At 61.3% G+C, this 14,948-nt stretch overlaps 3 protein-coding genes and 1 pseudogene across 3 annotated transcripts in view; 2 read left to right on the forward strand and 2 right to left on the reverse strand.

Moving 5' to 3' along the window:
- Window positions 1-200: 200 nt before the first annotated feature.
- LOC141407630 (uncharacterized) lies at window positions 201-7,269 on the reverse strand. Its single transcript, XM_074000861.1, has 3 exons — window positions 7,157-7,269; window positions 5,276-6,166; window positions 201-2,388 (listed from the first exon to the last, which is right to left on the reverse strand). Exons 1-3 carry the CDS (start codon window positions 7,267-7,269, stop codon window positions 2,319-2,321), a joined length of 1,074 nt encoding a protein of 357 aa, XP_073856962.1. The 3' UTR covers window positions 201-2,318.
- LOC102143483 (uncharacterized) lies at window positions 2,585-3,876 on the reverse strand (annotated as a pseudogene).
- A 3,133-nt stretch (window positions 7,270-10,402) lies between the features above and the next one.
- LOC135965214 (uncharacterized) lies at window positions 10,403-12,480 on the forward strand. Its single transcript, XM_065521659.2, has 2 exons — window positions 10,403-11,745; window positions 11,849-12,480. Exons 1-2 carry the CDS (start codon window positions 10,538-10,540, stop codon window positions 11,874-11,876), a joined length of 1,236 nt encoding a protein of 411 aa, XP_065377731.1. The 5' UTR covers window positions 10,403-10,537; the 3' UTR covers window positions 11,877-12,480.
- The window catches only part of ADGRA1 (adhesion G protein-coupled receptor A1), a 37,651-nt gene continuing 34,596 nt past the window's right edge, over window positions 11,894-14,948 (forward strand). The window contains 2 exon segments of the mRNA XM_074003120.1: window positions 11,894-14,240; window positions 14,243-14,274. Of these exon segments, the coding sequence (XP_073859221.1) occupies window positions 14,048-14,240; window positions 14,243-14,274 (225 nt within the window). The 5' untranslated portion in view covers window positions 11,894-14,047.

The raw sequence follows: 14,948 nt of genomic DNA on the forward strand, positions 1-14,948 counted from the left end.
GCCTTCCAACGTAAAACCCACCAGAGGGGCTCATTCTGCAGGGGACCCACAAGCGCCAAAGGGCCTGTTCGCCACACGTGGTGGTCAGTGGAGCCACGTGAGGTTCCCCAGGGCCTCCTGCCTCCGAGGGAGACTGTGCTTGCCCTGCGTGCTCTCGGGGGCTCTGCTGAGTGCTTAGTAAAGAGGCAGCAGCGAGAAGATTTTAGGTTTGTTAATTTTATTATTTGGTTCTCAAACGAGGCTTCACCTCAGGGTAAGCACGAATCTGTTGGCTTGAATCTTGGCTAGGAATGGTCTGCACAAATTCAAATTGACGCTGGGGGGAGACGGCTGGTTGCCGTGGCAACCAGAGAGCCGTTTTTAATTCCGCTGGGTGAGTGGCGGCTGCTGCGCGCTGTCTCGGGAGGACGGTGGCCCTGGGTCCCGCTCTCGGCAGCCAGGCTTCCCACCCCCGGAGGCCGCCATTTCCTCTCTCGGTGGGCTTCTAAGTTCAAGCTCTCAGAGTCCCCACCAAATGCCTGGAAACGAACACTCTCAAAAGTGTTCCAAAAAGAGGCAGGTCCTGCCCGAGACACCAGTGACATGAGGCCATTGTTGCTCCAGAGTTCAGTGATCACAGCGAGCTCCGCACGCGAGTCCCCAGCAGCCACAGCCCTCCAAACGCGGGCTGGGGAGGGGCTCACCACCGGCGAGGGAGGACGGTGCTGGAGGCTCACCCCTGGCGAGGGAAGACGGGGCTGGGGAGGGGCTCACCCCCGGCAAGGGAGGACGGGGCTGGGGGCTCACGCCTGGCGAGGGAAGACGGGGCTGGGGAGGGGCTCACCCCTGGCGAGGGAGGACGGGGCTGGGGGCTCACGCCCGGCGAGGGAGGACGGGGCTGGGGAGGGGCTCACGCCCGGTGAGGGAGGACGGGGCTGGGGAGGGGCTCACCCCCGGCGAGGGAAGGCGGGGCTGGGGGCTCACCCCTGGCGAGGGAAGGTACCCATCACCATCCTAAGCCTCCTGCGTCGGCCTGACCTCCAGCTCTGTTACCCTGCCTGAGGCAGCGTCATCCCTGGGACTGTTTCCTGCTCTCCCACAAACAGCCTGCAGATCCCAAAGCCACAAGATGTGGAGACGCGTGGTCCCCTGGCTGAGGCCTTGCAGGCAACACGGCCCACTCTCTGGGTAGGGGTGGGCCCAGCCCCCATTGTTCCTTCCCTGCAGAGGCAGTAGCCGCAGCTCAGGCCCTGAGGTGGGACTGCGGCAGGAGCAGGTGGCCACCCACGGGCACCCCACATCTTGTGTCCAGCAGGATCCCCTCAGAGGGAGGAAGCCCACATCCACTGCTAAGAGGGCCGAAGGCTCCTGGGAGGAGGCAAGGTTTCGGCCACGGCCCCAGCATTTCGGAGGAGGTCCGAGTAGCCTCCCCAGTGAATGGGGCCAGGTTCCCCAGTTAATGGAACCCCAAACTGACCTTTCCGGGAGGTAGGCAGAATCGCAGAGCAGTGGGAAGGGCTGGAGGGTCCCGTGCACCCGAGACCCTGTGAGCTGGGGCCTCGGATGCCAAATAAATGACAAAGCCCTCGAGAGTTGCCTCAAAAGTGGGGTTCTCCGTGCTGTCAGGGCAACGTCCAGCAGCTGTTTCTTTGGAAGGTCAGTGTTGAAGGCGTTAGGATTTGTATCAGGAAGAACTGCCCCCCCCGTGCCAGCCCCATCTCCACCAAGGCCAGCTGGGCTGCGTTCAGACTGCCTGGCCCTCCGAAAAACCCTCTGCAAACTCGGCCATTTCTTCTGAGAACATCTTTCCTCCCACAGTGAGGCAGGAGCCACGTGCCTGCTTCCGTGTGGACTGTGAGCTGCGTGTTCTCACAGTTTTAAACCATCAGAAAAAGTCAAAAGAAGAATAACCCTTCGTGGCACGTCCGTGGGTGATGCTTCGTGGCACACCCCTCGCTGGTGTGCTGCCTGCAGTGCTGAAGCCGGGAGGAGGCTGCCCTGATGAAGGACGCAGCTGGAGGGGCTGCAGTGGCCGGCCCTGGGCGTCCGCTTGGCAAGGCTGCTGTCCGCAGTTTTCCATCGAGCACTCGTGGAGTTGCTGCTGAGAAAGGGGTGGTGTAGACGCGGTGACCATGACCGGCACTTGGCCGTCTGCGCTATAGGCCAAGGAGGCCTGCGTGGGCCCACCTGGCTGCAGCGGGGAGCTGAGCCTCCCTGAGGAGGAAGGAATCACGCCTGAGGCAGCAACAGCAGCTCCTGCGTGCGTCCCTCATGGAGTGAGCCGACTCCTCGATTCCTCTATTCCTCGCAGTAAAGCTCTTCACCTATGTAACTATGCATCATGGAAACAGGAACGTATCCTCCGGCTCTGCAACTCTGGTGGAATCCAGGCGATACCTGGTGAGACACCTTAATAAACACATAAATAGACTCTGCCGTGGTGAGCACCTACACCCACGGGGCAAGCATGGGGTGTTTTCCTGGCTAGGAATTCCATCTTTTTCACCACGAGACTCGTCATGGACTTACATTTTGAAATAGCATTGTTTGGGTTTGTTAGGGTTTTAAATTTCATTCTTCTTTGCCTTATTTCCATTTCCTGGTCTTTTCTTTTTTCTTTTGTTTTCCTCTATTGGGGAGGTAAGAGTCAGGAAGGCAGGCGGCACCTCACCCATGTGCCTGCAACATGGACAAGACGCTTCCCTCTGGCCGGGACTGGAAAGGTGGGCCCTGTGGCCAGCCAGTGCCACGGCCAACCCTGCAGTCCGGAAAGTAGAGGCTTTGCTGATGAACAGCCAGCAGAGAGAGGGCCGAGGGCCGGGGGCTGGGAGCCGGGGGCCGTGACATCTGGGGACAGGGCAAGTGCTGACGTCCCCTGGCTGCAGGGCAGATGGCCGCCAGCTCACTTTCTGAATGCCACCCAGAGGCCTGCATGATCCTCCAGGGTGGCACGAGACTGTCTGTGCCTCAGTTTCCCCATCCACAGGCAAGCCACCAAGGCCACCATGTGGGACTGTTCAGGAGACAGCACCCGGTCCCCAGCACCACCCCAGAGATGAGGCCTGAAGCAGGTGCCTTCCAAGGGCAGCTCCAGGAAGGGGCTGGCAGAGCAGCGGGGGAGGGGCCCAGGGGGGCAGCTGTGAGTGGGCAGGAGACGCCCGGCACCCCCACCCCTCACAAGACTGGGCCCCACAGACTCTCCCCTAGGGCAGCTCTGGGACATGTGGCAGTGCCAGCTCCCCCGGGATCCCTCTCCTTCACCCGGGTTAGCACTGGGTGTGGAATGGGGGAGCCCTCCCGGGTCCCAACCACCACATGCGAGGGCAGGGGCGCATTCATAAGCCAGTGGACCTGTCTGCCTCAAGTGCCGGACCCCAGGGCCCCCACAGCACCTGGTAACCTTCTGTGTGTCCTACCCAGATACCAGCGGCCTTCAGGGCTTTCCCTTGGACAATCTTTCCCTTTGGAGCCTGTGGGGGCCCAGTCCAGGGCCCAAAACCAGCTGGGACTGAGAGGGGTAGTGGGAGTTCTCTAGGGCCTCCCAGAGCCTGGCTGGCTCCACCACCTCCCTCTGCCCCCACAGCACCTTTGAGAAGTTCCCCCGCAAAGCCCCCATGGGACTCGGGGCAGGGCTCGAGTCTGTGTGCAGGGAAAGAAACAAGCCAGGGCCCCCACACCAGCCGGGGCCTCCTCTGGGCCCCAACCGTGATGTGCCAGGAGCCCCCCGGGAAGACAGGTTGACCTGTGCTCAACTTGGTACCCCTCACCTGGAGCAGTCTCTGTGGTGGGAGCTGCTGGGTGCAGGAGGAAGATATCAGGGCAGAGCCCAGGGAGACCCCTGGCCTGGGGGCGCTGGGGGCAGAATCCTCCCCTTCCCAGCCCTCTTGTCCAGGACCATCACCCAGGGGATACCAGGGGGCTCTGAGGCTCCAAGGGGAACAGTGTCCAGGGAGTCAGGGCGGCCAGGGTCTGGGGTGCCTGGAGTGTCTCCAGCTGGGAACTGGACCATTGCCTGCCTGGACCCTGTGTCCCTTAGCTAGAGTTCAGGGCCCATCACAGTGTCCCCACAGAGGGGCTCTGGGGACACCAGCTAGATGGGGCAGTGGGGCCCTAAGGGAAGCGGAGTGCTGTCACCCCTGCATCTAATTCTACCTCTGTGAGTCTTCATGACAACCCCCCACTAGTACATCCTTCAGGCCCCTCAAAATCCATGGCAGCAGGGCCTGGGGATCCCCTGAACAGGTGCCAGTGTCAGAGAACCTGGGGCAGAAGCAGCCATGCAAGGGTGGAGGCCAAGGACAGAACAGGTGGAGGGGGAGTGGGGTCACCCAGGGCCAAGGAGGGAATGAGTGGAGGGGGAGTGGGGTCACCCAGGGCCAAGGACAGAACAGGTGGAGGGGGTGTGGGGTCATCCAGGGCCAAGGAGGGAATGAGTGGAGGGGGTGTGGGGTCACCCAGGGCCAAGGATGGAACAGGTGGAGGAGAAGTGGGACACCGAGGGCAGTTCCTGAGACTCTTGCTGAGGCTGCCACCAGGCCAGCATGTGCCCCAGAAAACTGATCTTGTGACGAAAACTGGAGTGGACTTGGACCCACCTTGTGGGGTAGGAGGCCCCTGGGGGCAGGATAGGGGCCTGTGGGCTGTGCACAGAACCCACACCTTGCTGCGGGTGGGAGGCTGGGCTGTTCGGCCCCTGGCACCCCAGCCTCCACACTCACCTTGGCTCTGGGTGCCCGGCTCTGTGGCCTAGGATGCAGGAGGGTTGGGGTGGAGGGACAGGGACCCTTTCAGCACAGCCACGGGCCCTGTCTGTCTACACCAGCTGCGTCTGCCCTGCTGACTCACACTCAGACGGGTTCACGACAGGTGCACCTCGGTTCTGGCATATCTGGACTCGAGAATGTTAATAAAGGATGGAAAATTCCGTCCAAATCCATTTTCTTGTGTATATTTCTGTTCTTGCAGCTTCTCCACGGATGGAGATCTCCTTTGGGAATAACACAGGGTCGTGCAGTCCGCCCCCCGGCGTTTTCAGGCGAGGGTCTGGTGCTGGGGCGCGAGCGCGGAGCCGGGTGTCTCTTTAAATGCGCTCTGCAGTGTGACGGCGGCCGCCCGGCTGGAAGAGCCATCCCCACCCTGCGGCAGGAGCCCGCCCGCCGCCATCGCCCGCCCCGGTCCCCATGGTTACGCGCCTGCCTCCGGCCCTGGGTCCCCCCTGTCGCCCAGGGAGCTACTCGCAGAGGCGGCGGCGCTGCTGGCCGGGCCGGGGCCGCCCGTGCGCGGGGCTGTGACTCACCGGCCGGCGCCGCAGCCCCGCAATCTGTTGATAACTGGCTCCCAGCTCGGCCGCTGCCCTCGCGAATGGAGAGCGGGTCCCCGGCGGGGGGAGCGCAGCGCGTCCGTCTCCAGGAGCGCGGCCCGGCCGCCCCGGCAGCCGCTTAGGCCACAGCAGGTGGGAAGGACGAGAGGGTCTGGGCGCGGGTCTGGGCGGCGGGAGGGACGCGCGGGGCCGTGGCTCGGCAGAAACGCTCCCGCCCCGGGGTGACGCCGGCCGCGGGGAAAGAGGCTCCGAGTAACTTTCGGCTCCGCTGGGGCGGGAGGAGCAGCGGATAATCCAGGGCCCCCGCCCCGCGCGCCCGGCCGCAGCTCGAGCCACATCCAGGCAGAGCAGGCGCCGCGGCCGGGCTGGGGCGGGCGGGTCACTCGGTGCCCGTTCCGGGTGCAAACGCCTCGCGCGCCTCTGGCTTTGTGCAGCCCGAGATCGTTGAGTTTGGCTCCGGAGCCGGGAGTGGGGCGCAGATTGATTTTTAAACATGGAGGAGACGCATCTGCCGCTGGCACGTTCGGTCCGAGCCCCCCGCCTCCCCCCGGTCCCCACCGGCACCGCCTCCACCAGCCCCAGGCGCAGCCCCCACGCCGCCCGCGGAGGGGAGGGAGCGACAGGCGCCGCGGCTGCTCGCCGGCGGGGTCGGGGCTGCGAGCTGCCCTTCGCGGGGACCCTCCTCCCGCCCCGCTGACCGCCGCTGTCTTCGCAGATGGGAGCAGCTCCGGGACTGCGCCCGCCCCGCCACGGTCACCCTGAGGCCCGGGGCCCGGGAGCGCGACCTCCTGGCCGCCGTCTGGGACTTTGACCTTCCGGAGGCCATGGAGGCTGGCGGGGAGCAGGGCGCGACCTGATCGCCTCCCCCTGGACGCCTCCTCCCGCGGCGCTCACGCTTCGGTAACTTTGCAGCGCTCATGGTGAGTACGGGGGTCCCGAGGGTCCTGCAGCTGGGGCTGGGCCGCTGGGGGGGCCGCCACCCGTTCAGGGACTCCCAGGCTGGAAAAGTTGTGGAGTGGTGAGCTGGTGACCGGGCTTCCGTCCGGGCTCAGTGCGGGGGTGGGAGGCTCTATGGGGTGGGGGCCGGGGACAGGCCCATGTCTTGGTGCCTCTGCTCCCGGTGGCTGGGTGCTGGTCATACTAATGAGTTGCAGGCATACAGCAATGTCGAATCATTTAATCAATGGAGGTGACGTCCCTCCCGCAGAGCCGGCATCGTGTGCTGTGAAAACCCGGTCTGTGCCTGGGCTGAGGTCCCTGCCACCCCAGGCCCCTCCAGCCTGGTCACCAGGCCTCCCCCACGCCACCATGCCAGCCCCTTCCCATCAGAAAGTTGATGAAAGGCAGTGGGGACAGACATAGGTGGGCTTCAGTGGAGGCTGTGGCGGAGAGAAGGCGGCCGCACACACGACAGGCACGGGAAGGGTGTTTCACCGGGAAGGGGCTCGTGGCTGGCAGCTGGCTGGAGCGGCAAGTGGGACCCATCCTGAGTCCCTCCCTGAGGCTCCAGCAAGCTTTTGCTGCAGTTGCTGAAGATCTGGGCTCCGGAAGGGCTGACAGCTGAGTGCACAATGCATTGTGTGTGCTGGTAAGGGGCAGCTGACAGGCGGTGGGGACCCAGGGCACGTGCAGAGAATGCCAATGGCCCCAGAATGTGCGGCTGCCACAGACGCCGGCTGGCGTGCCTCGGAGCAGACCCAGTGTTCGCTGTGTAAGGAGCCATCCGTCTGAGTCACTTGTTCATTTTCTTCTTGTTCCATTCAAAATGTCCAAGCAAGAGCGATGCCTTTGCCAACATTCAGTATCATCTTCCAGCGGCTGCTTCACCCTGAGGCTGGCTGAGGCCTCCGCACTTACCTTGCAGACACCTGACAAGGTTGCGTGTCCAGCACCGGCAGCACCTCAGGGGGCAGCAGGCCGGCCCCAGGGCTCCTGCCCACCCCCGGGCTCCCACAAGCCTCAGGAACCATTGCTGTTGTCCCACAGGTGCCACACCCAGCCCAGCCCCAGGCCTCCCAGTTGGCAGGATCTGTGGCTTTTCAGCCTCAAATTCAGGCCCTTATTTGCAAAATGGAAAGCTGTCATTGACAGAGGACAATGAATGGAGAAGGGCTTCTGAAGGTGGGGGAGAGTGTGGCATTTCAGCTGCTCACTGGGTTTTTATTCACAACAAGTAACATTTGCACCTGAGAGAATCTCTGAAAGGGACAGAAAGTGTGTGGTGTTGCCCTCCTGTGCTACATCAATCTGGTACAGCACTTTTCTGCATGTGTCTCCAAGTTCACAGTGTAGATACCAGGGCAGGCTCACCCCATGGCCGTGGGGTCTTGGGAAGGAAGCCTGGAGGCCGTGGCCAGGGCAGGGTGGCCCTGACTCTGCCTGTCCCATTGCTGCGCTCTGGGGGACTCCTGACCCCTGCCAGGGGCAAGTTGACTGCTGAGCTCCCAAGTGTAAGGGCATAGGGCACAGGTCACGGGTCAGATTCTTTGGTGGCACCGCTCCTAGTCGTGCACAAAGGCATGAGCCAGCCCTGGATTCTGAGCTGCCGTCCAGCAGGTTGGCTGGGCCAGGCCGTCCTCCCAAAAGGCTGGTTTGTCGGCCCATGGTGCTCCACAGGATGGACAGTTTGCTCCCCTCTGGAGGACCTGCGGGCCACATGTCCAGTGGTTAAAGCTGGGGCACCTCCTTCTACAAGCTGTGTCTCCGTCACCACCGTTAACAAGCAAAAGCAAACGTGAACTTGCCTCTGTCTCCGCAAGGGGTGCCGTCAGGACTTAAGTTCCAGCAGGCTGCGAAATGGAACAGGTGTCCCTTTGCACCCTGTAACCTGCAGTCCTGACACTTAACCCGGAGAACAGTTGTTCTCGCGGAAAGCCAACCGTCAGTCTTCGGAATTAGATACAGCTGCGGAGCTTTTGCCTTCCCTGGGACCATTTCCCTCAGAGAATGTGAGTCTGGTGGCTTCACACTCAGCACAGACTCTCGCTCTCCTGGTAACACTGTTTGTGGCCAGAAATTAAACAGAATAATAAGATTGGCATGACTGATGTGGTGTGGTGTGTGGTGTGGCTGGTGTAGTGTGGTTGTAGGGTTGGGTGGTGTGGCTGGTGTAGGGTGGTTTTTGTGGGATGGGGTGGTGTGGGCTGGTGTAGTGTGGTTGTAGGGTTGGGTGGTGTGGCTGGTATAGGGTGATTTTTGTTGGATGGGGTGGTGTGGGCTGGTGTAGTATGGTTGCTGTGGGGGGGCAGTGTGGCTGGTATAGTGTGGCTGCTGTGGGATGGGGTGATACGGGCTGGTGTAGAGTGGTTTTTGTGGGATGGGGTGGTGTGCGTTGGTGCAGTGTGGTTGCTGTGGGAGGGGCAGTGTGGCTGGTGTAGTGTGGTTGCTGTGGTTTGTGGTGGTGTGGGCTGGTGTAGGGTGGTTGCTGTGGGATGGGATGGTGTGGGCTGGTGTAGTGTGGTTGCTGTGGTTTGTGGTGGTGTGGGCTGGTGTAGGGTGGTTGCTGTGGGATGGGGTGGTGTGGGCTGGTGTAGTGTGGTTGTAGGGTTGGGTGGTGTGGCTGGTATAGTGTGGTTTTTGTGGGATGGGGTGGCGTGGGCTGGTGTAGGGTGGTTGCTGTGGGATGGGGTGATATGGGCTGGTGCAGTGTGGTTGTAGGGTTGGGTGGTGTGGCTGGTATAGTGTGGTTGCTGTGGGATGGGTTGGTGTGGGCTGGTGTAGGGTGGTTGTGGGGTTGGCTGGTGTGACTGGTATAGTGTGGTTTTTGTGGGATGGGGTGGTGCAGGCTGGTGTGTGGTTACTGTGGGATAGGGTGTGGTATGAAGATGTCGTCTGGCCTTTGTGGCTACTTTCATTCCACAATTGCAATATTTAGGTGCAGCTGGCGGCATGAGCTCACCCTCCCTCAGTGCTCAGCCCTGTGCTGGTGGCACCACTGCTGGTCAGCATCTGTGTCCTGTGTGGTCACCTGAGAGCCGCCGGCTTTCTGTGATTAGGGTGGAGGCTCTCAAAGGAGACTGGACAGAGCCCCTTCCGGCTCTCAATTCAGGGCTGACTCTTGGTCATCAGAGGCACTGTTTGCTGCATCCTGCAGGTTCCCAGTGCCTGAATTGAGTGAGAGGCCAAGGCTGACCTGCTCCAGCTTGGGCTGGGGGACCCGAGAGACCTGGTGTGTGGGGAGTCCCTTGAGTCTAGCACTTCACTTCCCACCTTCCGAAAGGCCAGGTGCCTTCGAAACCGCCAAGGAGACAAGGCGGGTAGCTGAAGGGTGAAGACCTCCCACTGGAGGGTGACAGGCTCAAGGTCAAGGCCAGGCTCCTGGCGGTGCCCCCAGGAAGGCAAGTCTCAGAAGCTGAGACTGAGGAGGAGCCTGCAGCTGCTCCCCAAGGCCAGGCCCGTGCAAAGTCCACCCTGAAGGGAACCAGGATCAGGTGCTGGCCCACAGGCGGGTTGTGGGAGTGTCGGAGCTCTGAGCTGTTAGGAAGTACGTGAGCCCGCCTGTGGTGGGTTTATCTCTGCTGCAGTTTCACCCCACAGCCTCTACCAGGAATGGCCGTTCAGGAGATGGGAGGGGCCTGTCACAGGGCGTAAGGATGGTCGAACATTTCAGAACATTTACGAACATTTCAGAGCCGTACCGAGTTCTTTTCAGCTGGCTGCTTTTTAGTTTAATATCTAAATTACTAAAAATGGCTACAGTCTACTTCCTTCATCTCACGGATGGAAAGCTTCTCATCCCACCTCACATCTTCCCGAAAATTAAGAACTTTAAACAAGTAACTACCAGTCTAGAAAGAAGGCGTCTATGATATTTTAACACTTTTTTTTCCAAATCTCTTCAAAACTTCACTAGCCCATCTATCCCTCCAAGAAGAAAATCATAACACACCTTACAAACGTAAGGCCGACTACAGGTCATCTGTGTTCTCTACCTTCTGCCTTTCCCGTGGAACACATCTGTGAAAAGTTGACAGATCTGTAGAGGCAGTTATTATTTTAAAGGCAGACGAGGGAATACATCAGGCTCTCAGGAAATCAGTCTTTGTTGGCACAGAACCAGGAAGTAAAACAGAGAGAACCCGAAAAAACAAGAAAGAGAACCAGGAAGAACCAGGAAGAAGCACCTGAATGAAGAAGGAGAAAGAGGGAGGGAGGGAGGGAGGAAGGAAGGAAAGAAGGAAGGAAGAGCTTGAACCTGGAAAAAGGAGAAGGAGGAGGACTCGAAGCACCTAGGAGGATATGTGTTCCTTCCTCAGCCAGTCGGAGCTGCGGACCCGGCCCGGACGCCTCACCCTCCAGGAGGAAGGTTCCTCAGTCAGTCGGAGCTGCGGACCCGGCCCGGACGCCTCACCCTCCAGGAGGAAGGTTCCTCAGTCAGTCGGAGCTGCGGACCCGGCCCCGGAAGCCTCACCATGCAGAGAAGAAGGTTTTTCAGTCAGTCGGAGCTGCGGACCCGGCCCCGGAAGCCTCACCCTCCGTAAGGAAGGTTCCTCAGTCAGTCGGAGCTGCGGACCCGGCCCGGACACCTCACCCTCCGGGAGGAAGGTTCCTCAGTCAGTCGGAGCTGCGGACCCGGCCCCGGAAGCCTCACCCGCGGGAAGGAAGGTTCCTCAGTCACGGAGCTGCGGACCCGGCCCGGACGCCTCACCCTCTGGGAAGAAGGTTCCTCAGTCAGTCGGAGCTGCGGACCCGGCCCCGGAAGCCTCACCATGCAGAGAAGAAGGTTTTTCAGTCAGTCGGAGCTGCGGACCCGGCCCCGGAAGCCTCACCCTCCGTAAGGAAGGTTCCTCAGTCAGTCGGAGCTGCGGACCCGGCCCGGACACCTCACCCTCCGGGAGGAAGGTTCCTCAGTCAGTCGGAGCTGCGGACCCGGCCCCGGAAGCCTCACCCGCGGGAAGGAAGGTTCCTCAGTCACGGAGCTGCGGACCCGGCCCGGACGCCTCACCCTCTGGGAAGAAGGTTCCTCAGTCAGTCGGAGCTGCGGACCCGGCCCCGGAAGCCTCACCATGCAGAGAAGAAGGTTTTTCAGTCAGTCGGAGCTGCGGACCCGGCCCCGGAAGCCTCACCCTCCGTAAGGAAGGTTCCTCAGTCAGTCGGAGCTGCGGACCCGGCCCGGACACCTCACCCTCCGGGAGGAAGGTTCCTCAGTCAGTCGGAGCTGCGGACCCGGCCCCGGAAGCCTCACCCGCGGGAAGGAAGGTTCCTCAGTCACGGAGCTGCGGACCCGGCCCGGACGCCTCACCATGCAGGGAAGAAGGTTCCTCAGCCAGTCGGAGCTGCGGACCCGGCCCGGACGCCTCACCATGCAGGGAAGAAGGTTCCTCAGCCAGTCGGAGCTGCGGACCCGGCCCCGGATGCCTCACCCGCGGGAAGGAAGATTCCTTCAGGCCACTGGCGTTCCCCAGGTTTGAAGAGGTCACTTTCCCACCTCTCACTGCTGCAGAAAGGTTGTTTTTATCAGAAAATTCACACGTAACTTGACTGACTGCTTTCTTCTCATCTTTCCTCCTTTATTTTTGTCTTTAACACCCTGACCCACTTGATTTGCAGAACACACCAAGGAGGAGACCTCCAGTGAAAATGAGGAAACAGAGGAGGAAGTTATGACTCAAGAAAGAGGAGACACAAATAAGCCAGAACACGAGTCCCCCGCACACCGGGCTCACAGGCTGGCGGGACTGTTGGCTCCGAGGCCGGTGGATGGGAGATGGAAGCCAGCCTTCCCCAGGGGAAGCAGAGACATCTCTGGGCGGCTTCCAGAGCAACCTGGGCCATGCTGCAGGCACAGAACCAAGCTGGCATTCCGGCCATTACATCTGGGCCAAGAAGGTCGGGGTCACCTTCATCCGCCCCTCCCCAGCCCCCTTGGGTCCTCTGAGCCGCGTTCTTCACCCCCCAGGAGCCCGGCTGCTTTCCGTGCCGAGGGTCCAGGAGCTCTGCTTCTGTGGCCTCACGGGGACTGATCAGCCCACCCCCGTCAGCCAGGCTCTGTTCAGCCACAGATCAGACCATCAGGCCCTGGGAACACTTGCAAAGAGGAACCCGTGCATGTGCAAACTTTAAAAGACAACACACGTCTCCACTGCGCGTGACCCACTTGGAATTTTAAATGTCATCTCTGAAAATATAGAAAGGCACTGTTGATAACTATAATTTGAGGAAAAGAAAAGAAAAAAAAGAAACCAAAGCAAATCACATGTCTGTTTCTTATAAAACATTTTGTTGACCCACGGATCATTGCACAGGTGAGGACCGTGGCCCAGGCCTCCAGCTCACGCGGCAGCTCCGGGAGTCCACAGCTGCCCTTGCCACCTCAGTCCATGTGAAGCTTCACAGCTTGGCCTTCAGACGAGAAGCCCCACGCCAGGCGGCACGGCCCCGGCTGTCACTGGAGCTTGGGCGGCGTCCTCCCAGCGCAGCCGCACCTTGGACTCACGCTCTGCCGTGTTTGCCTCCTGCATGAAAAGCAGCTCTGACTGGGCTTAACACAAACGGGTTTGTGTCTGTGACGAAAAGCGGCAGACGGGAGGCTAAAGTCTCCTTCTGGCCCTGGGGACGGAGGCAGCGGGACAGGACGCGGCTCGCAGGCACCACACATCAGGGCACACACTTTCCCGGCTGCCATCTGCACCTCCGTCTACCGTGGCTCCACCCCCCGCCCCCACCCCTGCAGCTGAGCAGGAGTCTGAACCCTGCAGGAAGGTGCGAGGCGGCCACAGCAGCCCCAGGAAGGCCATGGGGGGACGTGTGAGGGCCCGGGCAGACCACCCCAGGATATTCAGCACACAGATGAGAACGAAGTTCTGGTTCCAGGCAACTCACGGAGTCCTGGTTAGACTCGGAGAGTGCTGGACACTGAGTGGACCCCACTCTCTGGGCTTCTCTCATGGATCTGGGTTTGCAACAGCAGCTCGTGGGAACTGTGTAGAGTGTTCACGTTTATTTTAGACCCTGGGTCAACGTCAAGGAGGAAAAGCCATTGACTCTCGTGGAAGAATCCCAGGGACAAGAATCTCGGGCGTCACTCGCGCCCTGTTAAACCTTCACTTCTTCTACCCACATGGGGTATTCCCCACCTCCCAGCAGCAGAGAACTCACTGGACAACCTGATGTCGGGATGTGGCCGGGAAAACGTGCTTTTCTGTGACTTTGGAGCTGTTTGCAAGTGGCAGAAAGCTGGCGCCTACTAAACCAGCAAACGTGGGACAACCGGCCCGGCACTGCCCGAGCCACGTGAGGGCCCCCATGCATCGCCTCCCAATGGCGAGTGCTCCAGCAGCCAGAACACCAAGGAGGGGTGTGGGAGAGCGTACACAGCTGGCCGGGCTGTCCCTGGGCTCTCTGGGGAAGCAGCAGCCCCAGCTGGAGCGTGGACCGGACACTCACCCCCCAGCTGTCGCAGGAGGCAACTGACGCTTCAGGCTCTGGGGCACTCAGGAGAATCCGGACAGAGGCCCGCCCAGTTCACCTCTTTACAGAGCGGCTGAGTGAGGGTGGGGCTCTCCTGGGCCCTGACCCTCCCGAAAACCCTCAGGGGCCTCTGTCCAGGGTGGGCCTCAGAGCCGAGCCTGAACCACAGGGTGCTCTCTCTCTGTGGGGTCCCGGTGTCCAGGAAGAAATGGGCAGATTCTAAACACTCCCCAGAAAGCAAAGTGTCTGCCGTCACTCCAGCTCCGCGGCCTCACACCGATACCTGTTCCTCTCCCAGGTGCCTTCGCCCTCGCACAGGTCCAGGCTCCTCCTCCCAGGATGCAGGGCCCCTCCAGTGCCCACCTGGCCAGTGCTGCTCGAACCCTGGGACAGGGGCCCTATTTCGGACTTTGTCAGCCAGTCCCGTGGCTCCCCAGAGCGCCCTCTGTCTATGGTGGACACTCTATAGCCAGCCAGGGCCTCGTCTTGGCTGGACGGACAAGAAGTGTGGCCTCAGGAGGGAAGGAGGAGCTCTCGGGCCACTGGCTGCCTGGGTCCTGACACAGGTGACACTACCTCCACCCATGGCCCTTCAGGCACAGGAGGGTCCCTCTCCACTTCCCGCCTCACTCAGCTGGGGCCATCCCAGAGGCCCAGCCGGCTGCCTCCTCCTGCCCCGATGCCCAGGGCAGCACCCACGACATGGTCAGAGCTGCCAGAGCCTGGCACAGGTGCAGCGATCACCAGGGGGCTGGGGAGGGGCCAGGTGGCTGCAGCCCTCACCCCTGCTGGCACCCACCCACAGGGTTGTTACAGGAACATGGCACCCACTCCGCGGGGCACACTCGCCTGCCTGACGTTCACAACGAAACACCACACCCTGGGGCCCTGAGGCAGACGTGTTTCCCACAGTCTGGAGGCTGGAAGCCTGAGACAGAGCTGAGTGCAGGCTGGTGCCCCAAGGCCCCCGTCCCGGGCCTGTACACGCGTGTTTCTGGACTCTGGTGCCCCAAGGCCCCCGTCCCGGGCCTGTACACGCGTGTTTCTGGACTCTGGTGCCCCGAGGCCCCCGTCCCGGGCCTGTACACGTGTGTTTCTGGACTCTGGTGCCCCGAAGCCCCTGTCCCGTGCCTGTACACGTGTGTTTCTGGACTCTGGTGCCCCGAGGCCCCCGTCCCGGCCTGCACACGCCTCTGTGATTCCCTGGTGAGCTCACCTCGCTCACCTGATGAAGGAAAGA

This window comes from Macaca fascicularis, chromosome 9 (genome assembly GCF_037993035.2).
Source record: "Macaca fascicularis isolate 582-1 chromosome 9, T2T-MFA8v1.1".
Taxonomy (NCBI): domain Eukaryota; kingdom Metazoa; phylum Chordata; class Mammalia; order Primates; family Cercopithecidae; genus Macaca; species Macaca fascicularis.